Here is a 25,242-nt window from a genome sequence, read left to right as displayed (position 1 = left end):
AGCTTGGGGGGTGGCTTGTGAGGGGTTAAGGCTGGGAGGCGGGAGGGGGGCTGGACCAAGGGGTGGGGAGAAGGGGAGGAGGCCTCAGCAGCAGACAGAAGTGGCCAGAGAGGCCCAGGGGACAGTCAGGGACAGGCAGACATGCAGCCAGGGCTCCAGGGTCTGGACACGGGCTGCCAGGCCCTGTGACAGGAGGACCCCGAGCCCCCGGCCCGGGGAGGGGCCATGGTGCTGCCTGTCCAACATGTCAGCCGAGGTGCGGCTGAGGCGGCTCCAGCAGCTGGTGTTGGACCCCGGCTTCCTGGGGCTGGAGCCCCTGCTCGACCTTCTCCTGGGCGTCCACCAGGAGCTGGGTGCCTCCGAACTGGCCCAGGACAAGTACGTGGCCGACTTCTTGCAGTGGGGTGAGTGCCTGCCCTCAGGGCTCCTGCAGATAGGGTGGGGGTGGGGCAGGAGACAGGTCTGGGCACAGAGGCCTGGCTGTTGGGGGGGCAGGATGGCAGGATGGGCATGGGAAGATCCTCCCATCCTGGGGCTCAGAGCATGGACCTGGGTCCTGGGGCAACATTTCTCTGTCCTATGCCACCACCCTGGAGGGGCAGAGTAAGGTCAGCAGAGGCCAGGGTGGTTATGACTCAGAGCCATGGCTTAGGAGTCATAGCAGGCTTCGCTGCCAACAGCCTCCCATGGCCTCTCTGCACCCCGCCTCAGGGATAGGGCCAGTGTCATGCTGGGAGCTCCCTCTCCTAGGACCCTCTCCCCAAAAGTGGGCTCTGTGGCCCACTCCCTTGGTTTCCTGCAGCCCGGGGCAAGCCAGGAGGGCCAGCATGGGGCAGCTGCCAGGGGCGCAGCCGACAGGCAGGTGTTCGGCGCCAGCCTCTCCAGCTGCCCCAACAGGTGCCCAGGCACTGGGAGGGCGGTGACTCACGTGGGCCCTGGGGGAGAACCAGCTTTGCAGACAGGCGCCACCAGTGCCCCCTCCTCTGCGATCCAGGAGGGACAACTTTGGGTTCTTCTGGGTGTGCCTCGTTTTGTAGGTTCTGCACCCACCCCCACCCCCAGCCCCAAAGTCTCGGTCCCTATGAGTCGTGTGGGTCAGCCACCATTCTCACCACCCTGGCTCCCTGCATCCTTTAGTTCTCCTGGCCCAGGGCCTCCAACCTTCCAGCTGCCCCACAAAGCCCCTTCTTGCAAGGACTTTCCAGGGCCTGGGGCCAGGGCTGGAAGGAGGATGCTTCCACTTCTGCCAGCTGCCTTGTCCGCCCACCTCCTCCCCAAGCCCAGGACTCGGGCTCACTGGTTTCTTTCACTCCCAGCACCCTGCACCTCTGGCCCTCAGCGACTGGCACTTGGTCTTTGGTCTGTGTGTGACAAACTGTATGACACTTGTTTCCTGTTTCTCCACCTTCCCCTGCTTCCTCTTGTGTCCATCTCTTTGTGACCCAGGCCTGGTTCCTCTCCTTCCTCCTCCCATTTCACAGATGGGAAGGTGGAGGCCAAGAAGGACCAGGCCACTCAGCCTCTGGAAAAACCCTCTCCCAACCTCCCGCAGCCCCTAATGACTCTCCTGGCCCCCCTTTAACAGAGGATGAAGTTGGGCTGGCAGGGTAAACTGAGACCGGGCGGGATAGAGGTCTGGCACTCCAGGGAGGAGCACTCCTTTTGTGGCCCGAGCTGCATCTTGCGGCCCCTCCCCTGCCAGGCCTGGGGCGGGGGAGGGGGCCTGGGTTCCTGCTGCCTTAAAAGGGCTCAATGTCTTGGCTCTCTCCTCCCTCCCCCGTCCTCAGCCCTGGCTGGTTCGTCCCTACTGGCCCACTCTCCCGGAACCCCCCGAAACCCCTCTCTCTCCTCCAGAACCCGCTGTCTCCTCTCCTTCCCTCCCCTCCCATACCCATCCCTCTCTCCATCCTGCCTCCACTTCTTCCACCCCTGGGAGTCCAGGCCTCCCTGTCCCCATGGTCCCTAAGCCACAAGCCTCCACCCCAGCCGGTCCCCCACCCAAGCTGCCCTGTTTAACATTCCTAGTCATAGGACCTTGACTTCTGAGAGCTCTGATTGTTATCTGTAAATAAGGGGTAGGACTAAAGCTCTTCTCCTGGAGGACTGAGAGATGGGTTGAACCAGAGCACTTGAGTCTAGGATGTGTGACCATGCCGGCTTTGTCTCCCTGTCCTGTTCCTTCCCCCAGCCCCAGATCCAGGGTTTCCCAAAGTGTGGTTCAAGAACCACCTGTATCTGAATCTAGAGGTACCGGATACTAACCCCACGTCTGGGCCATTACCCAGGACATTCTACATGAGAACGAGGGAGTGGGGCCCTGGCTGCACCTGAACTGTCACCTGGAGTCGGGTGGAGGACTGGAAGCCCAGGAAGGTGGAAGAACTGGGTCTTATTTCCTTCTCCCCTTGTTCTTTCGGGTCTGCCCTTCTGCAGACTTCGTTACCCCACCCTCACCGTCCTGCACACCCTTGGAGCCCTCTGGTCCAATGCCCTGTCCCGCAAAGGGCTTCCCAGGCATCTCACTTCTATGGGAGGGCAGTTTTGGATCCCCAGAACCTTACACAGTGTTTATGTGGGGAAGCTCTTGGGAAGCAGACAGTCCTAGGGTGAAGCTGAGAGGCAGAAGGGGAGACAGAGGGTGGGGCTTTTTCCCTTGTCTCCAGTGCCTTTTCTGGTGACCCTCGGTTCTTTTCCCCTACCACGCCCCCAGCGGAGCCCATCGTGGTGAGGCTTAAGGAGGTCCGACTGCACAGGGACGACTTCGAGATTCTGAAGGTGATCGGACGCGGGGCGTTCAGTGAGGTAAGCCCAACCCGACCGGAGCCCGACTTGACTTGTGGTGGGTGGGGCATAGAGGTTGGGGTGGGGCCTTAGAAATTGATGAATGACCAGGCCTTAGAACCTAGGGCTGGGCTGGAGGCGGGGCTTGGGACCAATGGGCTGGTGCGGCAGGTGGGGCGGGGCCACGACTGGGTGCAGAAGGGGGTGGAGTTGGGTCTGGGCGAGCCCTTCTGTTTTCCCACCGTCTCCACCCTGTCTCCCTGTCTTGGCCTCAGGTAGCGGTGGTGAAGATGAAGCAGACGGGCCAGGTGTACGCCATGAAGATCATGAACAAGTGGGACATGCTGAAAAGGGGCGAGGTGAGGGGCTGGGCGGGCGTGGGGGACTTTGAGGATCCGCGCCCTCTCTCCGGCTGCAGCTTCTCCGGGTGCCCTGCAGGTGTCGTGCTTCCGTGAGGAGAGGGACGTGTTGGTGAATGGGGACCGGCGGTGGATCACGCAGCTGCACTTCGCCTTCCAGGATGAGAACTACCTGGTGAGCTCCGGGCTGGGGTGACTAGGAAGAGGGACAGCCCATGCTGTCACTGGACAAGGAGGTGGGGAGAGGAAGCTCTAGGATCAGGGGTGCTGCCCACCACAAGTCTCCCACGCCTGTGGGAGAGTCTGTGTGCAGTAAGAGGGTGTGTCAGGTGGATGAGGGGCCTTCCTTATCTTGGAAGGGGATGGTGTTTCACTGCCCGTTTCTGGGGTGTTTTGGGGGACTCGTATAAAGATGTCTCTGGCCGGGCGCGGTGGCTCAAGCCTGTAATCCCAGCACTTTGGGAGGCCGAGACGGGCGGATCACGAGGTCAGGAGATCGAGACCATCCTGGCTAACACAGTGAAACCCCGTCTCTACTAAAAAATACAAAAAACTAGCCGGGCGAGGTGGCGGGCGCCTGTAGTCCCAGCTCCTCGGGAGGCTGAGGCAGGAGAATGGCGTAAACCCGGGAGGCGGAGCTTGCAGTGAGCTGAGATCAGGCCACTGCACTCCAGCCTGGGCGACAGAGCGAGACTCCGTCTCAAAAAAAAAAAAAAAAAAAAAAGATGTCTCTGTTGGGGGGGGTCTCTTACCTGGAATGGGATAGGTCTTCAGAAATTCTAACGGGGCCACTGCCTAGGGAGGGAGTGTCTGGGACCTATTCTCTGGGTGTTGGGTGGTCTCTGAGTTCTCTTTCCCAGAACATCTCAGGGGGAGTGAATCTGCCCAGTGACATTCCAGGAAAGGTTTTTTGTTTGTGTTTTTTTTCGAGGGGCAGGGGGTGGGGGCCGCAGGTGGTCTCTGATTTGGCCCGGCAGATCTCTGGTTATCTCTGGGCTGGGGCTGCAGGTCTCTGCCCAGGGATGGGGTGTCTCTGGGAGTGGTTGTCCCGGCCATCCGTGATGGATCAGGGCCTCGGGACTACCAGCCACCTATGACGAACCCCTTCTCAGTACCTGGTCATGGAGTATTACGTGGGTGGGGACCTGCTGACACTGCTGAGCAAGTTTGGGGAGCGGATTCCGGCCGAGATGGCGCGCTTCTACCTGGCGGAGATTGTCATGGCCATAGACTCGGTGCACCGGCTCGGCTACGTGCACAGGTGGGTGTGGCATGGCCGAGGGCTAGGGCGAGGGGATAGCAAGCTTGTTCCCTGGCAGGGTTCTTGGAAGGTCAGAGCCCAGAGAGGCCAGGGCCTAGAGAGGGACCTCCTTGGTTGGGGCCCACTGGGGCGTGCCTGGGAGTAGGGTCCAGAACTGTAGAATCCCTACAGGGGCGGAACCCAAGGAAGTGGGGCCCCAGGTGGCACTGCCCAGAGGGGCAGAGCCTGGTGGGACCACAGAAGGGAGGTTCACTTATCCCACCCTTCTCCTTTCCTCGGTGCAGGGACATCAAACCTGACAACATCCTGCTGGACCGCTGTGGCCACATCCGCCTGGCCGACTTCGGCTCCTGTCTCAAGTTGCAGGCAGATGGAACGGTGAGCCAGTGCCCTGGCCACGGAGCAACTTGGGCTGCTAATGAGGGATGGGAGGTGCAGAGTGTGGGGGCAGGACTGGATTTGGAGGGGGAAGGAGGAGGTGACCTAGGCCTAAGTGTGCATCTGTGTGGCAGAGCATTAGACCAGGCAGAGGGAGAGGCTAAGCATTTGGGGAGTGGTTGGAAGGAGGGCCCAGAGCTGGTGGGCCCAAGCCTTGCTCTGCTCCTTTTGGTCCAGGTGCGGTCACTGGTGGCTGTGGGCACCCCAGACTACCTGTCCCCCGAGATCCTGCAGGCTGTGGGCGGTGGGCCTGGGACAGGCAGCTACGGGCCCGAGTGTGACTGGTGGGCGCTGGGTGTGTTCGCCTATGAAATGTTCTATGGGCAGACGCCCTTCTACGCGGATTCCACGGCGGAGACCTACGGCAAGATCGTCCACTACAAGGTGAGCATGGCCCCAGGGAGCCCTGGCCTCTCCAAGTAGGCGCTCCCCAACTATTGCCTCCTCTCTCTCTCTCTCTGAGCAGGAGCACCTCTCTCTGCCGCTGACAGATGAAGGGGTCCCTGAGGAGGCTCAAGACCTCATCCTGCGTCTGCTGTGTCCCCCGGAGACACGGCTGGGCCGCGGTGGAGCAGGCGACTTCCGGACACATCCCTTCTTCTTTGGCCTCGACTGGGATGGTCTCCGAGACAGCATGCCCCCCTTTACACCGGATTTCGAAGGTGCCACCGACACATGCAACTTCGACTTGGTGGAGGACGGGCTCACTGCCATGGTGAGCGGGGGCGGGGTAGGTACCTGCGGCCCCTGCTCGACTGCGGGAACCTCCCCATGCTCCCTCCATAAAGTTGGAGTAAGGACAGTGCCTACCTCCTGGGGTCCTGAATCACTCGTTCCCCAGAGCACCTGCTGTGTGCCCATCTAGTGCTGAGGACCCAGCAGTGACCTAGACTTACAGGCCAGTGGGGAAACACAGACCAGTCTTCAGACAGTGAAGCCCCAGAATGGTCAGGGCTGAGACAATGGAGTGCAGGGGGTTGGGGGCTCCTGACTCAGCAAGGAAGCTCCTGGAGGGCTTCCTGGAGTGGGGAGCTATCTGAGCTGAGACTTCGAGAGATGAGAAGCAGGAGAGGACTCCTCCTCCCTCGGGCCGGCTCTCTTCACCGTGTAATAAGCTGTCGTGGAATGCTTGCTTGGCTCTGGGTGTCCTTTTGCTGGACAATACTGGGGATCCAGCACTGACCAGATCATCTCTGGTCCCTGCCCTCATCCACTTGCAGTCTAGAGAATTAGAGAATTATGGAGAGTGTGGCAGGTACCCTGAAGGGAAGCAACAGGATACAAGAAAAAATGGTGGGGCCAGGCGCCGTGGCTCACGCCTGTAACCCCAGTACTTTGGGAGGCCGAAGCGCGTGGATTGTTTGAGCCCAGGAGTTCGAGACTGGCCTGGGCAATGTGGTGAGACCCTATCTCTACACAAATATTTAAAAAATTGGCTGGGTGTGGTGGCGCATGCCTGTATACTCAGCTCCTACGGAGGCCGACCTGGGAGGCTTGCTTGAGCCCAGGAGGTTAAGGCTGCAGTGAGCTGTGATTGTGCCACTGCACTCCAGCCTGAGCAACAGAGAGAGAGACTCTGTCTCAAAAATAAGATAAAATTAAATTGAGTGGCCGGGCGCGGTGGCTCAAGCCTGTAATCCCAGCACTTTGGGAGGCCGAGACGGGCGGATCACGAGGTCAGGAGATCGAGACCATCCTGGCTAACACAGTGAAACCTCGTCTCTACTAAAAATACAAATAACTAGCCGGGCGAGGTGGCGGGCGCCTGTAGTCCCAGCTACTCGGGAGGCTGAGGCAGGAGAATGGCGTGAACCCGGGAGGCAGAGCTTGCAGTGAGCTGAGATTCGGCCACTGTACTCCAGCCTGGGCGACAGAGCCAGACTCCGTCTCAAAAAAAAAAAAAAAAAAAAAAATTAAATTGAAATTTAAAAATAGGCTGGGCTGCAGCTGGGCGCTGTGGCTCATGCCTGTAATTCCAGCACTTTGGGAGTCCGAGGTGGGCGGATCACGAGATCAGGAGTTTGAGGCCAGCCTGGCCAACATGGTGAAACCCCGTCTCTACTAAAAATACAAGAAAAGTTGCTGGGCGTGGTCATGGTTGCCTGTAATCCCAGCTACTGGGGAAGTTGAGGCAGGAGAATCGCTTGAACCTGGCAGGCAGAGTTTGCAGTGAGCCAAGATCATGCCACTGCACTCCAGTCTGGGTGACAGAGTGAGACTCTGTCTCAAAAAAAAGAGAAAAAAAGATAGGCTGGGCAAGATGGCTCACGCCTATAATCCCAGAACTTTGGGAGGCTGAGGCAGACAGGTCACTGGAGGTCAGGAGTTCAAGACCAGCCTGGCCAACATGGTGAAACCCTGTGTCTACTAAAAATACAACATTTAGCCAGGCTTGGTGGTATGTGCCTGTTGTCCTAGCTACTCAGGAGGCTGAGGCAGGAGAATCGCTTGAACCTGGGAGGCGGAGTCTGCAGTGGGCTGGGATCGTGCCACTATACTCTAGGCTGGGAGACAGCAAGATTCTATCTAAAAAAAAAAAAAAAAAAAAAAGTGGGCCGGGCACAGTGGCTTATATTTGTAATCCCAGCACTTTGGGAGGCTGAGGTTGGAGGACTGCTTGAGCCCAGAGTTTGGGACTAAACCAGCCGAGGTGGGCGGATCACTTGAGGTCAGGAGTTCAAGACCAGCCTGGCCAACATGGTGAAACCCCATCTCTACCAAAAATATAAAAAATTAGCCAGGTGTGGTGGAGGGCACCTGTAATCCCAGCTACTCGGGAACCTGAAGCAGGAGAATCGCCTGAACCTGGGAGGCAGAGGTTGCAGTGAACTCAGATCATGCCACTGCACTCCAGCCTGGGCAACAGAGCAAGACTCCTTGTCAAAAAAAAAAAAAAAAATGCTGGGGGGGCCACTTTAGATAAGCCCTGAGTTGGGGCTGGTTTGTGGGGAACATGTAAGCCAAGATCCAAAAGCAGTGAGGGGCCCACCTTAACAACTGCTGGTCACATCTGTGTGTCTTGTGCAGGAGACGCTGTCAGACATTCGGGAAGGTGCGCCGCTGGGGGTCCACCTGCCTTTCGTGGGCTACTCCTACTCCTGCATGGCCCTCAGGTAAGCACTGCCCTGGACGACTGCCAGAGGCCCCGAGGCTGCTGGAGTTTCCTGGGTCCTGCTCCTTGGCAGCCAATAGAGTCGCAGGATCAGTCTTGGAACCTTATTGTTTTGGGACCAAAGACTCCTAAGAGGCCAGAGTTGGAGGACCTTAAAATGTCAGATATATGTACTTCAAAATGTTAGACTGAATTTTAAAACCTCAGAGTCACAGACTGGGCTTCCCAGAATCTTGTAACCATCAACTTTTACGTCTGTAGTAGACAGAGTCACAGGACTTCAGAATCTTGGAAAATACGAAGTTTAGACTTTTACAATCTAATTGTAAAAGAATGCAAACTCTTTGAATCAGCCACATAACAATAAGGCCATTTAAAAGTATTAATTTAGGCCGGGTGTGGTGACTCACACCCGTAATCCCAGCACTTTGGGAGGCCGAGGCGGGCGGATCACCTGAGGTTGGGAGTTCGAGACCAGCCTGACCAACATGGAGAAACCCCCGTCTCTACTAAAAAACAAAATTAGCCGGGCGTGGTGGTGCACTCCTGTAATCCCAGCTACTCAGGAGGCTGAGGGCGGGAGGCAGAGGTTGTGGTGAGCTGAGATCGTGCCATTGCACTCCAGCCTGGGTAACAAAAGTGAAACTTCATCTAAAAAAAAAAAAAAGTGGCCGGGTGCAGTGGCTCAAGCCTGTAATCCCAGCACTTTGGGAAGCCGAGACGGGCGGATCACGAGGTCAGGAGTTTGAGACCATCCTGGCTAACACGGTGAAACCCCGTCTCTACTGAAAAATACAAAAAACTAGCCGGGCGAGGTGGTGGGCGCCTGTAGTCCCAGCTACTCGGGAGGCTGAGGCAGGAGAATGGCGGGAACCCGGGAGGCGGAGCTTGCAGTGAGCTGAGATCCGGCCACTGCACTCCAGCCCGGGGGACAGAGCGAGACTCCGTCTCAAAAAAAAAAAAAAAAAAAAAAAAAAAAAAAACTAGCCGGGCGAGGTGGCGGGCGCCTGTAGTCCCAGCTACTCGGGAGGCTGAGGCAGGAGAATGGCGTAAACCCGGGAGGCGGAGCTTGCAGTGAGCTGAGATCTGGCCACTGCACTCCAGCCCAGGTGACAGAGCGAGACTCCGTCTCAAAAAAAAAAAAAAAAAAAAAAAGTATTAATTTATAGGCTGGGCATGGTGGCTCACGCTTGGAATCCCACCACTTCGGGAGGCTGAGGTGGATGGATTGCTTGAGCCCAGGAGTTGAAGACCAGCCTGGGCAATATAATGAGATAACAAAATATAACAAAAAATTGAAAAAATGTAGCCAGGCATGGTGGTCTGTGCCTGCAGTCCTAGCTATTCAGGATGCTGAAGTAGGAGGATCACTTGAGCCTGGAGTTTGAGGCTTCCGTGAGCCATGATAGATTCCAACCTGGGCAACAGAGTGAGACCTGGTCTCAAAAAAAGTATTAATTACACAAATAATGCATTGCTTATCACAAGTAAATTAGAAAATACAGATAAGGAGGCCGGGCACGGTGGCTCAAGCCTGTAATCCCAGCACTTTGGGAGGCCGAGACGGGCGGATCACGAGGTCAGGAGATCGAGACCATCCTGGCTAACACGGTGAAACCCCGTTTCTACTAAAAAAAAATACAAAAAATTAGCCGGGCGAGGTGGCGGGCGCCTGTAGTCCCAGCTACTCGGGAGGCTGAGGCAGGAGAATGGCGTAAACCCGGGAGGTGGAGCTTGCAGTGAGCTGAGATCCAGCCACTGCACTCCAGCCTGGGCGACAGAGCGAGACTCCACCTCAAAAAAAAAAAGAAAAAAAAAAAAAAAGAAAATACATATAAGGAAAAGGAAGTCGATGTGAGCTCACCAGATGGCAGTGGCTCACACGTGCCCAGACACATGTTTAAATACTGGAGAACAGGTGTTTTGTTGTTTTTTTTCCCCTTTTTCATGCTACTTTGTCTAAGAGAACAGTTGGTTTTCTAATCAGCTTTTATTACTGGACAACATTACAAATACTGTACCTTACTGTTAATGAACTCTAACTCGATTCTGAACTGCTCCTGGGCATGCATCTGAGCTCCAACAGAGGATGTGTCAGGATTGAACACACATCCTCTGTTGGAGCCCAGATGCATGCCCAGGATAGCTAGGTCCTGAGCCATGTTCCCACAGGAGGGACTGCTAGGTTGGTGGGGACAGGCACTTCGTACCCTAGGGAGGAGCTGTCCGCTTCCCACAACTGAGTGGGGTGTGCTGACCTCAAGTCGCCATCTTGGGGTCTCATGCCCAGTCTTAGGACCACATCTGTGGAGGTGGCCAGAGCCAAGCAGTCTCCCTCATCAGGTGGCCTCCCTGTCCTGCGGCCCTAAGAAGAGGGGTCTGCAGAGATCACATGTCAAGGGAGGAGACGAGCTGACCCTAGAACATGGGGGTCTGGACCCCGAGTCCCTGCAGGAGGTTTACAAAGAGCAGCTCCCAGGGGCCCAAGGCCAGGGGAGGGGCAAGGCTTTTCCTAAGCAGAGGAGGGGCCATTGGCCCACCTGAGACTGTTCTCTTCGCTCTGTCGCTCCCCTTCCTCAAATCAGGAGGTCTTTGAAGCAGCTGCCCCTTACCTACAGGCCAGGAGTTCTGGTTCTCCACCAGAGAATCAGCATTCCATCTCCCTCCCCACCCCCTCTCCCCAGGGACAGTGAGGTCCCAGGCCCCACACCCATGGAACTGGAGGCCGAGCAGCTGCTTGAGCCACGCGTGCAAGTGCCTAGCCTGGAGTCCTCAGTGTCCCCACGGGATGAAACAGTAAGTTGGTGGAGGGGAGGGGGTCCGTCAGTAGCAAGCAGGAGAGAAAAGGTGAGGGCTTCCCGGGTGGCGTGTGCTGTAGAGCCCTCTGGGGACTTCCTGAACAGAAGCAGACAGAAACCACGGAGAGACAAGGTTACTTCAGACATGACACGGTCTCTGTAGTTACAGTGGGGCATTAAGTAAGGCTGTGTGTGTTGGTGGGGATCTGAGGAGTTGATCTTTGAGCTGAACGCTCCTGAAGGAGAAGCCAGCCATGGAAAGAAAGGTGGCAGGTGGTCAGGCGAGAGCCTCAAGGGCAAAGGCCTTGAGCAGGTGGGAATCCTGATTTGTTCCTGTTTGGCTGAATTGTTCCTGAGAATGCTGGAGAGGCCAGCAGGAAACAAAACCCAGCAAGGCCTTTTGTCGTGAGGGCATTAGGGAGCTGGAGGGATTTTGAGCAGCAGAGGGACGTAGGTTGCGTTAGGGTTTGAGGACCAGCCCTCTGGTCCCTGTGTGGATTTAGAGGACCAGACTCAGAGAAGGGGCTGAGGGAGGTAGGGAAGGGAGGGGGCTTGGATCATTGCAGGAGCTGTGGGGATTCCAGAAATTTTGAGGGGACGGAGAAGTAGGGGACAAGCAAGGATCCCTAGCCTGGAACCAGTGCCCAAGTTCTGAGTCCTCCAGGAGCCACAGGCAGCCTTAAGCCCGGTCCCCATACACAGGCTGAAGTGGCAGTTCCAGCGGCTATCCCTGTGGCAGAGGCTGAGGCCGAGGTGACGCTGCGGGAGCTCCAGGAGGCCCTGGAGGAAGAGGTGCTCACCCGGCAGAGCCTGAGCCGGGAGATGGAGGCCATCCGCTTGGCCAACCAGAACTTTGCCAGGTCGGGGTTGGGGCCGGGGCGCGGGGCCCATGGCAACCCTTGGCAGCCCCTCTCGTCCGACTCGTCCGACTCAGACCGACTCACCGTCCTTACCTCCCCACAGTCAACTACACGAGGCAGAGGCTCGGAACCGGGACCTAGAGGCGCACGTACGGCAGTTACAGGAGCGGATGGAATTGCTGCAGGCAGAGGGAGCCACAGGCGAGTCCCTCATGTGTCCCCTTCCCCGGAAGGCCGGGAGGAGGTGGGCCGTCTGCTTTGCGGGGCATGTATAGACACCTGGAGGAGGGAAGGGACCCACGCTGGGGCACGCCACGCCACCGCCCTCCTTCGCCCCTCCACGCGCCCTATGCCTCTTTCTTCTCCTTCCAGCTGTCACGGGGGTCCCCAGTCCCCGGGCCACGGATCCACCTTCCCATGTAAGACCCCTCTCTTTCTCCTGCCTCAGACCTGCTGCCCACTCTACAGATCCCTCCCTGGCTCCTGGTCTCCCCGTCCAGATACAGGGCTCACCCTACTACGTCTTTGCGACTTTGGAGGGCAGAAGCCCTTCGTTCAGCCCCAGATCTCCCTCCGTTCAAGGCTCACCAGATTCCCTCCGGGATCTCCCTAGATAACCTCCCCGGCCTCGATTCCCCTCGCTGTCTCTCGCCCCACCGCTGAGGGCTGGGCTGGGCTCCGATCGGGTCACCTGTCCCTTCTCTCTCCAGCTAGATGGCCCCCCGGCCGTGGCTCTGGGCCAGTGCCCGCTGGTGGGGCCAGGCCCCATGCACCGCCGCCACCTGCTGCTCCCTGCCAGGGTACGTCCGGCTGCCCACGCCCCCCGCCGCCGCCGCCGCCGCCGCGCCCCTCGCTCCACCAGCCCCGTGCCACCCGCTTAGCTGCGCATTTGCAGGGCTGGGCCCACGGCGGGAGGGCGGATCCTCGGGCAGCCAATCAACACAGGCCGCTAGGAAGCAGCCAATGACGAGTTCAGACGGGATTCGAGGCGTGCGAGTGGACTAACAGCTGCCGGCTGTTGGGGCGGGGGTGGGGCGCGGGGAGGCGTGCGGGCCCACCTATGGGCGTGGGCGGGGCGAGTCCCAGGAGCCAATCAGAGGCCCATGCCGGGTGTTAACCTCGCCCTCTCCCCGCAGGTCCCTAGGCCTGGCCTATCGGAGGCGCTTTCCCTGCTCCTGTTCGCCGTTGCTCTGTCTCGTGCCGCCGCCCTGGGCTGCGCTGGGTTGGTGGCCCACGTCGGCCAACTCACCGCAGTCTGGCGCCGCCCGGGAGCCGCTCGCGCTCCCTGAACCCTAGAACTGTCTTCGACTCCGGGGCCCCGTTGAAAGACTGAGCGCCCGGGGCACGGCAAAGAAGCCGCGCCCACCCTCTGCCAGTTCACACCGCTCCGAGCTTGGGTCTCCGCCCAGCTCCAGTCCTGTGATCCGGGCCCGCCCCCTAGCGGCCGGGGAGGGAGGGGCCGGGTTCGCGGCCGGCGAACGGGGCTCGAGGGGGCCTTGTAGCCGGGAATGCTGCTGCTGCTGCTGCTGCTGCTGCTGCTGCTGGTGGGGGGGGGGGATCGCAGACGACTTCTTTCGGCCAGGCTGAGGCCCTGACGTGGATGGGCAAACGGCAGGCCTGCGAAGGCAGCAAGCCGGGTCGTCCGTGTTCCACTTTCCACGCACCCTCACCTACCGTCGGTTCGCAAACTGCAAATCCTGCCTTGTGCATGACGCCCTGCTCTCTGGGGAGCGTCTGGCGCGACCTCTGCCCGCTTACTCTGGAAATCTGCTTTTGCCAAACCCGCTTTTTCGGGGATCCCGCGCCCCCCTCCTCACTTGCGCTGCTCTCGGAGCCCGAGCCGGCTCTGACCGGTTCGGCGGTTTGGATATTTATTGACCTCGTCTTCCGACTCGCTGACAGGCTGCAGGACCCCCAACACCCCAATCCACGTTTTGGATGCACTGAGACCCCGATCTTCCTTGGTATTTATTGTCTGTCACCACCTAGGACCCCACCCCCGACCCTCGTGAATAAATGGCCCTCCATCTGCTCAAAGCTCTGGACTCCGCAGTCCGCGGTTTGCGTAGTGGGCAGGAGGTGCGCAGCGGACCAATCCGAAGGCGAGTGGAGGCGGCCGAAGGTCTGGGAGGAGCTAGCGGGATGCGAAGCGGACGAATCAGGGTTGGGGGAGGAAAAGCCACAGGGCGGGGCTTTGGCGTCCGGCCAATAGGAGGGCGAGTGGGCCACCCGGAGGCACCGCCCCGGCCCAGCTGTGGCCCAGCTGTGCCACCGAGCGTCGAGAAGAGGGGGGATGGGCTGGCAGCGCGCGGCCATCCTCCTTCCACTGCGCCTGCGCACGCCACGCGCATCAGCTCCGGGGACGCAAGCTCGAGAAAAGTTGCTGCAAACTTTCTAGCCCGTTCCCCGCCCCTCCTCCCGGCCAGACCCGCCCCCCCTGCGGAGCCGGGAATTCCGAGGGGCGGAGCGCAGGCCGAGATGGGGAATGTGGGGGCCTGCAGAGGACCCTGGAGACGGAGGCGTGCAGAAGCTCAGTCTCGGGGCGGAGGCTTCGCGCCCTTAGCCCTGCTGGACGGCCCGTTACCTTCTGCGTTGTCCCGATGGGGAAACTGAGGCCCTGAGCTAGAAGCACACGCTGGGGGGAGGCAGAAAGCGCGGCCAGAGGCGGAGGGAAAACAAAGGGAGAATCACCGACAGACGGGAGGGGAACGGACACACACACGGGGACAGAGACCCGGGTCTCGCCTTCCCGGCGTAGGGCGCAGGGTCGGCCAGGGAGAATATCGAGAACAGCGGGGAGTGGGGGCGAAAAGGGGGGACAGGCGGGGGAGGGCGCTGGGGAAAGCCCAAGGGAGGAAGAGAAGGAGGGAGGAACTTCCCAAAGTTGCAAAACATGGCTACCTTGCCTGCGGAGCCCAGCGCGGGGCCGGCGGCCGGGGGGGAGGCGGTGGCGGCGGCGGCGGCGGCGACCGAAGAGGAGGAGGAGGAAGCGCGCCAGCTCTTGCAGACTTTGCAGGCGGCCGAGGGTGAGGCGGCGGCGGCGGCCGGGGCCGGGGCGGGCGAAGCGGCTGCGGGAGCGGAGGGCCCGGAATCCCCGGGCGTCCCCGGGTCGCCCCCCGAGGCCGCTGCCGAACCGCCCACGGGCCTCCGCTTCTCGCCCGAGCAGGTGGCGTGCGTCTGCGAGGCACTGCTCCAGGCGGGCCACGCCGGCCGCTTGAGCCGCTTCCTGGGCGCACTGCCCCCGGCCGAGCGCCTACGTGGCAGCGACCCGGTGCTGCGCGCGCGGGCCCTGGTGGCCTTCCAGCGGGGCGAGTACGCCGAGCTCTACCGGCTACTCGAGAGCCGCCCCTTCCCCGCCGCCCACCACGCCTTCCTGCAGGACCTCTACCTGCGCGCGCGCTACCATGAGGCCGAGCGGGCCCGCGGCCGCGCGCTGGGCGCAGTGGACAAGTATCGACTGCGCAAGAAGTTTCCGCTGCCCAAGACCATCTGGGACGGCGAGGAGACAGTCTACTGCTTCAAGGAGCGCTCCCGCGCCGCGCTCAAGGCCTGCTACCGCGGCAACCGCTACCCCACGCCGGACGAGAAGCGCCGCCTGGCCACGCTCACCGGCCTCTCGCTCACGCAGGTCAGCAACTGGTTCAAGAACCGGCGACAGCGCGACCGGACCGGGGCCGGAGGCGGCGCGCCCTGCAAGAGGTGAGGGGCCTCGGGCGGCGCAAGTCCCCCTCTCCTGGGGACATGCCGTCCACCAGCCCTCCTTCCCCGTGCCTATTACTGGGGCCGGCGTGCCGAGGTCCTTGGACACCTCCCGCTCACAACCCCGGGAGCCCGCGGGGCGCGGGGACTAAGCGTGGACGGGACAGACACCCGCCCGGGCCCTCTCCCCGGCATCACTGCCCAGCGCGTCTCCTCTTCCAGCGGCTCCACTCGGAGCTCCTGCCCCAATCCCATCGGTGTTGGGGAACCACACCGCGGGGGGCACTAGAGGGGCTGCGGAAAGGGGGCAGGGGCCTGTGGCCACCCCCAGCCCGCGCAGGGGCTGCCTCCCAGCCGCCTTTCTTCACTGACCGTTACTCTTACCCACCCGCCCCCACACCCCCTCCGAGTCCCGACGGCGTGGTTCATCGTCTGCCTTTGTTGTGAAACGTGAACCTTCCCCAGCTCCGGTTTCCCTGTAACCCAAGCCCTTCCCCTCCCACCCTGAGCGCCGGCCTCTCCCTTCTCTGACGCCCCGCGGGGAGGGCACCGGGAACTGTGCTGGCGGCTGCTGCTCCCTCTCTCCAGGGCACTCGCCCTTTATACCCAACCAAGGAACTTTTAGGGCAACCTGGGAGCTCAGCCTCTGGGGACCCGAGGCTGAGGCGGGGGAGAGCAAGGGCCTCTTCCCTCCCCAGCGCTTCTCTGCAGTGGTGTCCATGCAGGACTTGCAAAAGGCCCCGGGGTTTGGGGTGGTCTCAGAGAGGCTTCATAACCCCTGGAATGACCCACCGAAACTTGGGCCAGGAAAGTGGGGGGAGCAGCCGGCTGGCTCTGTGGGAGGCCCCACAGGCTAAGGGACCCCAGCTGACAGCCATTTCTCCTGCCAGCGAGTCTGATGGGAATCCCACGACTGAGGACGAGTCCAGCCGAAGTCCTGAGAACCTGGAGAGAGGGGTGGCCGCAGTGTCCGCCGAGGCCGCTGCCCAGGGCTCCATATTCCTGGCAGGGACCAGCCCTCCTGCGCCGTGTCCGGCCTCCTCCTCCATCCTGGTGAACGGCAGCTTCCTGGCGGCTAGCAGCTCCCCAGCAGTGCTCCTCAACGGGGGCCCTGTCATCATCAACGGCCTAGCTCTGGGCGAGGCCTCCAGCCTGGGCCCGCTGCTGCTCACTGGGGGCGGGGGTGCCCCTCCACCGCAGCCCAGCCCTCAGGGGGCCAGCGAGGCCAAGACCTCCCTGGTCCTGGACCCTCAGACAGGGGAGGTACGGCTGGAGGAGGCTCAGCCAGAGGCCCCTGAGACCAAAGGGGCCCAGGTGGCTGCTCCAGGATCAGCCCCTGGAGAGGAGGTCCCAGGGCCCCTGGCCCAAGTGGTGCCTGGCCCCCCGCCAGCTGCCACCTTTCCTCTTCCCCCCGGGCCAGTGCCTGCTGTGGCTGCCCCACAAGTGGTACCACTCTCCCCACCCCCAGGGTACCCCGCAGGCCTGAGCCCCACCTCCCCGCTATTGAACCTACCCCAGGTAGTGCCCACCTCGCAGGTGGTGACCCTGCCTCAGGCTGTGGGGCCCCTGCAGCTGTTGGCAGCCGGGCCAGGCAGCCCTGTGAAAGTGGCAGCTGCAGCAGGCCCTGCCAACGTGCACCTCATCAACTCTGGGGTGGGCGTGACCGCCCTGCAACTGCCTTCGGCCACTGCCCCAGGTACTCCCGATCTCCCTCCCTCAGGCCTGGGTGAGAGCCAGGGGAGGGGGTGCAGTCATCTCAGAGGGAGGAGCTGTCAGTGGGCTCCCGGGGGGCATCTCATCCCTGGCGAGTCTCAGTGCCCCGAGGACAAGGCCCACTGGAAGGCTCCTTCTGCCCGTCCTCCAGCCGCACAGTCTCTACCTCTGCTTGGCTTGGCGGGCTCTCCTGGCTCTCACCTGCGCTCGGTCCCTCTCTCCCCACAGGAAACTTCCTCCTGGCCAACCCTGTGTCTGGCAGCCCCATCGTGACGGGTGTGGCCGTGCAGCAGGGCAAGATCATCCTCACTGCCACTTTTCCCACCAGCATGCTCGTCTCCCAGGTCCTGCCGCCAGCTCCTGGCCTGGCCCTGCCCCTGAAGCCAGAGACAGCCATCTCCGTGCCCGAGGGAGGCCTCCCGGTGGCCCCCAGCCCTGCTCTCCCAGAGGCTCACACCCTAGGCACCCTCTCTGCGCAGCAGCCACCCCCCGCCGCTGCCACCACCTCCAGCACCAGCCTGCCCTTCTCCCCTGACTCCACTGGCCTCCTTCCCAACTTCCCAGCGCCCCCACCGGAGGGGCTGATGCTGTCACCCGCGGCTGTGCCTGTCTGGCCAGCAGGGCTGGAACTAAGCACAGGAACAGAGGGGCTGCTGGAAGCAGAAAAGGGGCTGGGGACACAGGCCCCCCACACCGTGCTGAGGCTGCCGGACCCCGACCCCGAGGGGCTGCTCCTGGGGGCTACTGCAGGGGGTGAAGTTGACGAGGGGTTAGAAGCTGAGGCCAAGGTTCTGACCCAGCTCCAGTCGGTGCCTGTGGAGGAGCCCTTGGAACTGTGACCCAGTGCGGCCCTGTGGCCTCTCCCAACAATGGTGCTGAAGACACAGGGACAGGAGTGGGAGGAGGGGGCCCCAGAAACACGGTTGCTGAAGACCCCAGCCACCACATCCTTCTGCCCGGGTGGCCTCTCCAAGCCCTGGTGGTGCCCAGGGTCACGTCCCTGGCTGCCTCCTGTCCAGGTCTCCCTTCTCGTCTGGATGGGAAGCTTCTCTGTTACAGCCCTCCCCATGCTGTGCCCTGCCATATACATGGGGGACCCAGGCTCCTGACTCAGGGGCCCTGCCCCCTCCACTTGGTACTAGCTGTGAGTGGAACACCCTGCCCCAGGGCCGGACTTCCAGCCCCCAGAGCCCTCTCCCTGTCACTCCCTGAAACACTATTAATAGCTCTGCTGATAGCTGGTGTTGTCACAACTGTCTGGAATCCAAAAGTGGAGGACAGGCAGCCCTGCGCCCCCCAAGACTGGAGACCCTCCCCAGCGTGGCATTTCCTGCTGGGGGCGGGAGGGGGCAGCTGTGGGGAGGTGGGGGTCTTCCCCCACCAGCTCTCCTGGACTCAAGCCCTTGTCCTCATTATCTGGCCCAGACCAAAGATTCCCTCATCCCTGGGGGCAGCCCTGCCACTGTGTCTCCTTTGTATTCTAAATCTTTATTTTTCTAGGACATGTTATGCCTCCATTTTCAATTAAAATAAAGTTACCGGACTACACCACCACCAGGGGTGTGGGGTGCCTTCCAGGGGCTGTCCAAAGGAGCACTGAACACACCCGGCCTTCCCATTGCTGCCTCCCGGGGGGGAAGAGGGGTTTGCGTTCAGATGCACAGGGTGGCTGGGAAGGGGTGGCAATGAGGCCTCGTGCAAGCCACAGGCCTCCAGATGAGGGTGGAAGGAGCACCCCAGTGGGGCAGCAGGGAACGCGGGAGGGCCTGCCCTTGTTTCTCTTGCTGGTAACAAAGGTTCCACTTGCTTTATTTTATTTAAAACAATAAATAGTCTAAAAATAGAACAGGAGAGGGAGAAGTAGGGTGAGGTGAGCATGAACAGGGTTGCAACTGTGTGGCTCGGGTGGGGACGGGAAGGGGAGAGGTGTGGGTAAACTTCACCTTCCAACACGCCACATTTCATTTTGGGTTTCCTTCCTAAGCCTGGGGGAGAATCGAGGCAGCTGCGGGCGACTGGTGCTCCAGGCAAACGTGCTCAGCAGTTGGGGCCAATCAGTGCCCCCCTCCCCAGTCCCATGGGACCTGCATTCTCAGGGGCTGGAGGCCCAGGAGGGACAAGTTCACTGATGGGTCCTGGCTTCCAGCAAGAGCTGTGGTTGCCATGAGGGGTGAGGGGAGCGAGGTGAGGGGGCCGCCCCTTCTCACTGGATGTGCGGGGGCAGCGGCAAGGCCTTCTCGGCCAGCAGCTGGTAGAAGGGCTTGGGCGTCTCCCAATCCTCAGCCTCGCTGCTGGAGCCATCCTGCTTCACGATGCGGTTGTGCTGGCGGCTGAACCTGCGAGCCTTGGTGCTGGGGAGACGGCGGCAGGACGGCCCAGCTTCCTCACTCGCCTCCCGGGCATCCCTGTCCCACCCCCAATCCTGTGGCCCCCGCAGTGGCCTGGGCCACCGTTTTAGACTCTACTGGGCGAGCCTTGGGGCCAGCAAGTCCTGGTCTGTAAAATGGGACTCAGCCAAGGGCTCTGGGATGTGTTCAAAGTCAGGAGCCAGGGCAGGTGGCAGCTCCTTGAAAGTGGAGGGGACAGGGTTCGGGGGAGTCGAGGTGGCTAAGTGACAGGAAAATCAGACCACACCCCAAGAAACTCATGTGGCAGAGACGCAAAGGAATTGGGGCTGGGGGTCCTTGTCCGGGCTCAGCTGTTCCCCAGCTTAGTTGTGGTGGGGCACCCCTACACCTGTGTCACTCCCAAGGGTTTCATAAGAAGGGACAACACGTAAATTCCTCCGCCCAGTCCCCCATGCCATGACACCCAGGGCTCCAGAGACAGAGCAGGTTCCGGGGCAGGGGGACCCTTCCACCCCCCACCCACACCTCGGGGCCGGGGCCTCTCACCAGTATGGCCTCCGCTCCTGCTGGGTCATCACCCGCCACAGCTGGGCCAGCTCCTTGGTGGCAGCTGTAGAAGCGGTTCCAGGACAGGATCTGGGACAGGAAGAAGGATGAGGTAAGGAGAGGCCTGCAGGACACCCTGACTGAGAACTCAGACCCTTCCTAGACTTGTGGGTCTACAAGGCCTCAAAGACCACCCTCTGGAGCTGAGGATGCAGAGGGAGCTGGACTCAGTGGCTGTTCACAAGGGGGCATCCGGCATCCCAGGAGAGTGCAGGGGACCTGTGGCCACCGCTCCTGGCCCCCACATCTGGATCTTCCTGTAAAGGAACGAGCTCTTCTCTGTGGCTTGGGGTGACCTCCCCATCCCCTGGTTCCAGGCCTGACAGTGACTGGTTCAGGATTGGCACGAGATCTACCAAAGTCAGTCCCAAGGACTTTGCTTAAAACCTCAGAGACCTCTGCTCCCCCCAGGGTCGCTTGGGTGGGGGACAGGACCCGAGCCTGCGCCTCCTGGGGTGACCCTGCCTGCTAGAGAATGAAGCCAGCACAGAAGACAGCGGAACTGAGCGAAAAGGACAAAGATTCCAGACAGCCTGTGTGAGCCCTGAAACCAACTACATCTCAAGGCAGTCTATACCTGCCCTTGTTTTCTAGGTTATATAAGTCAATTCATTTCCTTTTCTTGCTGGGCCTGAGGCTCACACCTGTAATCCCAGCAATTTGAGAGGCCAAGGGAGGTAGATCACTTGCAGGTTTTGAACTCCTGGCCTCAGATGATCCGCCCACCTCAGCCTCCGAAAAGTGCTGGGATTACAGGCATGAGCCACTGTGCCTGGCCTATTTTTTTTTTTTGAACAAAGTCTCGCTACCAGAAACGCAGGTGAGGCGTTTGAGACCAGCCTGGCCAACATGGTGAAACCTTGTCTCTACTAAAAATACAAACATTAGCCGGGAGTGGTGGCACGCCTGTAATCCCAGCTACTCAGGAGGCTGAGGCAGGAGAATCTAGGTAGGCAGAGGTTGCAGTGATTTGAGCCCGTGAGGCAGACATTGCAGTGAGCCGTGATTGTGCCACTGCACTACAGCCTGGGCGATAGAGTGAGATTCCATCCCCCCCCACCCAAAAAAAGTCCTTTTTTCTGAAGTCTAAAGTCTGAATTGGATTTCAGCACTGACGATGGATGGATCCTGTCCAATACGATGGGGCCGGGTTCAATTCTGGGGAAGAATGGTGGTCCAGGAAGAGTTTGTAGGGTCTGGGATGGGGAGAAAGTGTCAGACAGCTGTGAGGAGCGGCATGGCCAGGCTACGGGCAGAGAACAAAGCCAGGGCCTTCCCCAGGGCCAAAGACGGACCCCCTACCCACCGGATGTACTGCTTCCGGTTCATCCTGCAGAACATGATGAAGCCATTGACACACTTCTTCTTCATCTGGGGTGGGCAGGGGCCTTTCTTCTTCTCCTTGGGCTTCACAGGGGCCTTGGCTGCTTGGCCCTTCCTGACCTTTTTCTCGGCTGCTGGCAGGGGTGAGGTCGGCCGGGTGGGGGTCCATGTGGTGTCTTCGTCCTCTTCGCTGGAGCCTGGCATGCCCGCAGGGTTGGCCTGCATATCCTAGGGGAGGGAGAGGGTGGTGAGAGAGGAAGGAGGCCCCGCCGGCCCTGGCGTGTGGCCGTGTCTCTCACCTCTCGCTGCTTCCACAGGGGCTCTGAGTCGCTGTCCTCCGAGCTGGAGCTAGAGCTGGAGCTAGAGCTGGAGCTGGAGCTAGAGTTGGATGGCACCTTGCTATTCCCGCTCAGCGAGAGGTAGCAGTGGTCCAGCGAGACTGAGGACCGGTGCAGGCTGTGGGACTCAGGAGGGTCTTTGGGGGCCTTGGAGGCTGTGTCCTGGGGCATGACGAGGGAGAAAGATGGGAGGGGAGACAAGTGGTGCCCCTTCATCCCCCCAATACTGCTTTTCTAGGACATAACATGAGCATTAGCAGCAGCTCAGATTGGCAGGGTGTGGTGGCTCACGCCTGTAACCCCAACACTCTGGGAGGCTGAGGCAGGAGGATGGTGGGGCCAGGAGGTACAGACCAGCCTGGGCAACAGAGCGAGACCTCGTTCTGCAAAAAATAAGAAAAAAAAAAGGCCAGGCACAGTGGCTCATGCCTGTAATCCCCACACTTTCGGAGGCTGAGGTGGGCGAATCACCTGAGGTCAGGAATGCAAAACCAGCCTGGCCAACAGGGCGAAACCCTGTCTAAAAATACTAAAAAATTCGCCAGGTGTGGTGGTGGGCGCCTGTAGTCCCAGCTACTCTGGAGGCTGAGGCACAAGAATCACTTAAATCCAGGAGGCGGAGGCTGCCGTGAGCTGAGATCGCACCACTGCCCTCTAGCCTGGGCAACACAGTGAGACTGTCTCAAAAAAAAAAAAAAAAAAGAAATTAAATTAAGTTAAATTTAAAAATAAGTTAAAAAAAAAAAAAAAAAAAACAGCTGGGCATGGTGGTACATGCCTGTATTCCCAGCTACCTGGGAACCTGCGGCGGGAGGGTCATTTGAGCCCAGGAGTTCAAGGCACTGATCTATGATGGTGACACTGCACTCCAGCCAGCCTGGGCGACAAAGCAAGACCCTGTCTTTCTCTCTTTCTCTCTCTCTTTCTCTTTCTCTCTTTCTTTTTTTTGAGATGGAGTCTTGCTGTTGTCCCTCAGGCTGGAGTGCAATGGCGTGATCTCAGTTCACTGCAACCTCTGCCTCCCAGGTTCAAGCGATTCTCCTGCCTCGGCCTCCTGCATGGCTGGGGTTCCAAGTGCACGCCACCATGCCCAGCTAATTTTTGTATTTTTAGTAGAGATGGGGTTTCATCAGATTGGTCAGGCTAGTCTCAAACTCCTGACCTCAGGTGATCTGCCCACCTCAGCCTCCCAAGGTGCTGGAATTATAGGCATGAGCCACCACGCCCAGCCACGCCCTGCTAATTTTTTTTTTTTCTTTTTTTTTTAGACTGGGTTTCGCTCTTGTTGCCCAGGCTGCAGTGCAATGGCGCCATCTCGGCTCACTGCAACCTCCGCCTCCCAGGTTCAAGCGATTCTCCTGCCTCAACCTCCTGAGTAGCTGGGATTACAGGCATGTACCACCACACCCAGCTAATTTTGTATTTTTAGTAGAGATGGTATTTCATCATGATGGCCAGACTGGTCTCCAACTCCTGACCTCAGGTGATCTGCCCTCCTCGGCCCCCAAAATGCTGAGATTATAGGCGTGAGCCACTGTACCCGGACAATTTTTGTATTTTTTCTTGTTTTTGGAGACGGAGTCTTACTCTGTGGCCCAGGCTGGAGTGCAGTGGCCGGATCTTGGCTCACTGCAAGCTCTGCCTCCTGGGTTCACGCCATTCTCCTGCCTCAGCCTCGCGAGTAGCTGGGACTACAGGCGCCCGCCACCTCGCCCGGCTAGTTTTTTGTATTTTTTTAGTAGAGACGGGGTTTCACCGTGTTAGCCAGGATGGTCTCGATCTTCTGACCTCGTAATTCGCCCGTCTTGGCCTCCCAAAGTGCTGGGACTACAGGCTTGAGCCACCGCACCCAGCCAAGTTTTTTATTTTTAGTAGAGATGGGGTTTCCCCATGTTGACCAGGCTGGTCTCGAACGCCTGACCTCAGGCGATCCACCCGCCTCAGCCTCTCAAAGTGCTGGGATTACAGGTGTGAGCCACTGTGCCCAGCCTAGTCTTTTGATTTCAGTTTCCTCATCTGTAAAATGGGGCCACAGGAGACCCTCCTTCGTAGAATAGTTGTAAAATGATGTGGGAAGCTGGGTGCGGTGGCTCACACCTGTAATCCCAGCACTCTGGGAGGCCGAGGTGGGCAGATCACTTGAAGTCAGGAGTTGGAGACCAGCCTGGCCAACATGGTGAAACCCCATCTCTACTAAAAATACAAAAATTAGCTGGGTGTGGTGGTAGGCGCCTGTAATCCCAGCTACTCAGGAAGCTGAGGCAGAACTGTTTGAACCCGGGAGGTGGAGGTTGCAGTGAGCCGAGATCACGCCACTGCACCCCAGCCTGGGCAACAACAGGGAAACTCAGTCTCAAATAAATACATTAATTAATTTAATTAAATAGTTGGCTTTTTTTTTCTATGGGTACCTGGAAGTTTTTATCCTTTTTATCCTTTTTGTGCAATTCATTCCACGTGCCCAGCACAGAGCCAGCATCTGGTGGCCACCGGCAGGTGCACAGAGGGTGGGGGGTTTTTAAGGATGAGGAGAAGCATGAGTGGAAGGACAGATGGGTAGATGGCAGCTGAAGAAAGGGTGAGGGAGTGGAGGAGTGAATGAAGCTGTGAGTGACGTGTGTGGAAAGACGGATGGATGTGTCTGTAGACAGAGGGGCAGAGGATGTCTACCTTCTCCAGCGGAGCCTCCTGCGTGCAGGCTGAAGGTGAAGACTCCAGATCTAAGCACACTTCTTCAAAGAAAGCTGCTAGGGAGGGAGACCAGAGGGGCTGCCAGAGCAGAAATGCTTCTCCCACACCGCCAAGCTTCGGCCACGCTGTCCCTGCTAGCTGGAATCCCCGTCTCTGGTGTTTTCCTTCAGGATCTCCCACCCTGTGTCCAAATCCCGCTCACAGCCCACTCCCCTGGGTCACCTCCAACACACAAAGTGAGCCCAAGTCATGCTATGGGCTTCTAAAGCCACCCACGTACCACACCAGCCTGTGGCTGCTCCCCCACTAGGCTGTGGGCTCCTTGAGGCAGGGCCAGGGCAGGATTCACCCTGGGCACCCAGGACGGCCCCATGCAGGCCTGGCCACCGTATGCTTCCCAAATGAACTAAGCATCAGGGCCAGGCCCAGGCCTCACCTTGGGTCAGGTACTCTGTGCCATCCTCCAAGATCTCGTCTGGCAGCAGTTTCCCTGGGGAGCTGAAAAGGCTAGGGCTGAGCCCGAGGATCTCACTTGGGTGGCCTGTTCCACTCCAGACATCAATCTGGGGAGGCCCCAGGGACAGTGGGCTTCCTGGAAAGGAAACAGCAGACTCAGGGGTGTGGCCAGAGATCACCCTCTGCCCCAGCACAGCAGCTGGCGTTGAAGAGACAGTGCCTGATGCTTCGGAAAGCGAATCTCAGTTTCTCATTTTGAATTCTTGATTGGAGAAATGAAGAGGCAGCTGGCCACGGTGGCTCACGCCTGTAATCCCAGCACTTTGGGAGGCCAAGGCACGCAGATCACTTGAGGTCAGGAATTGAAGACCAGCCTGGCTAACACGGTGAAACCCCGTCTCTACTAAAAAATACAAAACTTAGCTGGGGGTAGTGGCATGTGCCTGTAGTCCCAGTTAC

At 59.6% G+C, this 25,242-nt stretch overlaps 3 protein-coding genes across 16 annotated transcripts in view; 2 read left to right on the top strand and 1 right to left on the bottom strand.

Moving 5' to 3' along the window:
- The first annotated feature begins 75 nt into the window (after nucleotides 1-75).
- On the top strand, nucleotides 76-13,646 carry DMPK (DM1 protein kinase). 14 transcript variants are annotated; one of them, XM_010377464.2, is made up of 16 exons: nucleotides 226-404; nucleotides 2,189-2,247; nucleotides 2,711-2,802; nucleotides 3,057-3,140; nucleotides 3,220-3,315; nucleotides 4,253-4,401; nucleotides 4,686-4,779; nucleotides 5,017-5,223; nucleotides 5,306-5,569; nucleotides 7,867-7,952; nucleotides 10,636-10,747; nucleotides 11,452-11,609; nucleotides 11,713-11,810; nucleotides 11,982-12,028; nucleotides 12,320-12,409; nucleotides 12,746-13,646. In XM_010377464.2, exons 1-16 carry the CDS (start codon nucleotides 226-228, stop codon nucleotides 12,896-12,898), a joined length of 1,968 nt encoding a protein of 655 aa, XP_010375766.1. In that variant the 3' UTR covers nucleotides 12,899-13,646. The 14 variants fall into 14 exon arrangements, with proteins under 14 accessions (XP_030798700.1, XP_010375760.1, XP_010375761.1 ...); XM_030942840.1 differs by lacking the exon at nucleotides 2,189-2,247 and having other exon boundaries at nucleotides 76-404; nucleotides 5,167-5,223; nucleotides 12,324-12,409; nucleotides 12,746-13,641; XM_010377458.2 differs by lacking the exon at nucleotides 2,189-2,247 and having other exon boundaries at nucleotides 76-404; nucleotides 5,306-5,554; nucleotides 12,324-12,409; nucleotides 12,746-13,641.
- A 132-nt stretch (nucleotides 13,647-13,778) lies between these two features.
- SIX5 (SIX homeobox 5) lies at nucleotides 13,779-18,575 on the top strand. The gene is made up of 3 exons (XM_030942835.1): nucleotides 13,779-15,308; nucleotides 16,199-17,004; nucleotides 17,250-18,575. Exons 1-3 carry the CDS (start codon nucleotides 14,503-14,505, stop codon nucleotides 17,858-17,860), a joined length of 2,223 nt encoding a protein of 740 aa, XP_030798695.1. The 5' UTR covers nucleotides 13,779-14,502; the 3' UTR covers nucleotides 17,861-18,575.
- Nucleotides 18,576-18,802: 227 nt separating this feature from the next.
- BHMG1 (basic helix-loop-helix and HMG-box containing 1) overlaps nucleotides 18,803-25,242 on the bottom strand; it is a 40,421-nt gene continuing 33,981 nt past the window's right edge. The window contains exons 10-15 of the mRNA XM_010377563.2: nucleotides 24,764-24,919; nucleotides 24,307-24,383; nucleotides 21,598-21,798; nucleotides 21,282-21,526; nucleotides 19,916-20,005; nucleotides 18,803-19,372 (exon numbers count right to left, since the gene is read on the bottom strand). Of these exons, the coding sequence (XP_010375865.1) occupies nucleotides 19,225-19,372; nucleotides 19,916-20,005; nucleotides 21,282-21,526; nucleotides 21,598-21,798; nucleotides 24,307-24,383; nucleotides 24,764-24,919 (917 nt within the window). The 3' untranslated portion in view covers nucleotides 18,803-19,224. The remainder of the gene's footprint in view (nucleotides 19,373-19,915; nucleotides 20,006-21,281; nucleotides 21,527-21,597; nucleotides 21,799-24,306; nucleotides 24,384-24,763; nucleotides 24,920-25,242) is intronic.

This window comes from Rhinopithecus roxellana, chromosome 12, assembly GCF_007565055.1.
Source record: "Rhinopithecus roxellana isolate Shanxi Qingling chromosome 12, ASM756505v1, whole genome shotgun sequence".
NCBI classification, from domain to species: domain Eukaryota; kingdom Metazoa; phylum Chordata; class Mammalia; order Primates; family Cercopithecidae; genus Rhinopithecus; species Rhinopithecus roxellana.
Note: the sequence above shows the minus strand (reverse complement) of the source record. Positions and strands in the feature narration are given on the sequence as shown.

Coding starts and splice junctions, on each gene's coding strand:
- DMPK (XM_010377464.2), top strand. CDS start 226: ATGGTGCTGCCTGTCCAACATGTCAGCCGAGGTGCGGCTGAGGCGGCT. Junction 11,811..11,981: donor GCAGGCAGAGGGAGCCACAG/GCGAGTCCCTCA, acceptor TTCTCCTTCCAG/CTGTCACGGGGGTCCCCAGT. Junction 12,029..12,319: donor CCACGGATCCACCTTCCCAT/GTAAGACCCCTC, acceptor TTCTCTCTCCAG/CTAGATGGCCCCCCGGCCGT.
- SIX5 (XM_030942835.1), top strand. CDS start 14,503: ATGGCTACCTTGCCTGCGGAGCCCAGCGCGGGGCCGGCGGCCGGGGGG. Junction 15,309..16,198: donor GGCGGCGCGCCCTGCAAGAG/GTGAGGGGCCTC, acceptor TTCTCCTGCCAG/CGAGTCTGATGGGAATCCCA. Junction 17,005..17,249: donor GCCTTCGGCCACTGCCCCAG/GTACTCCCGATC, acceptor CTCTCCCCACAG/GAAACTTCCTCCTGGCCAAC.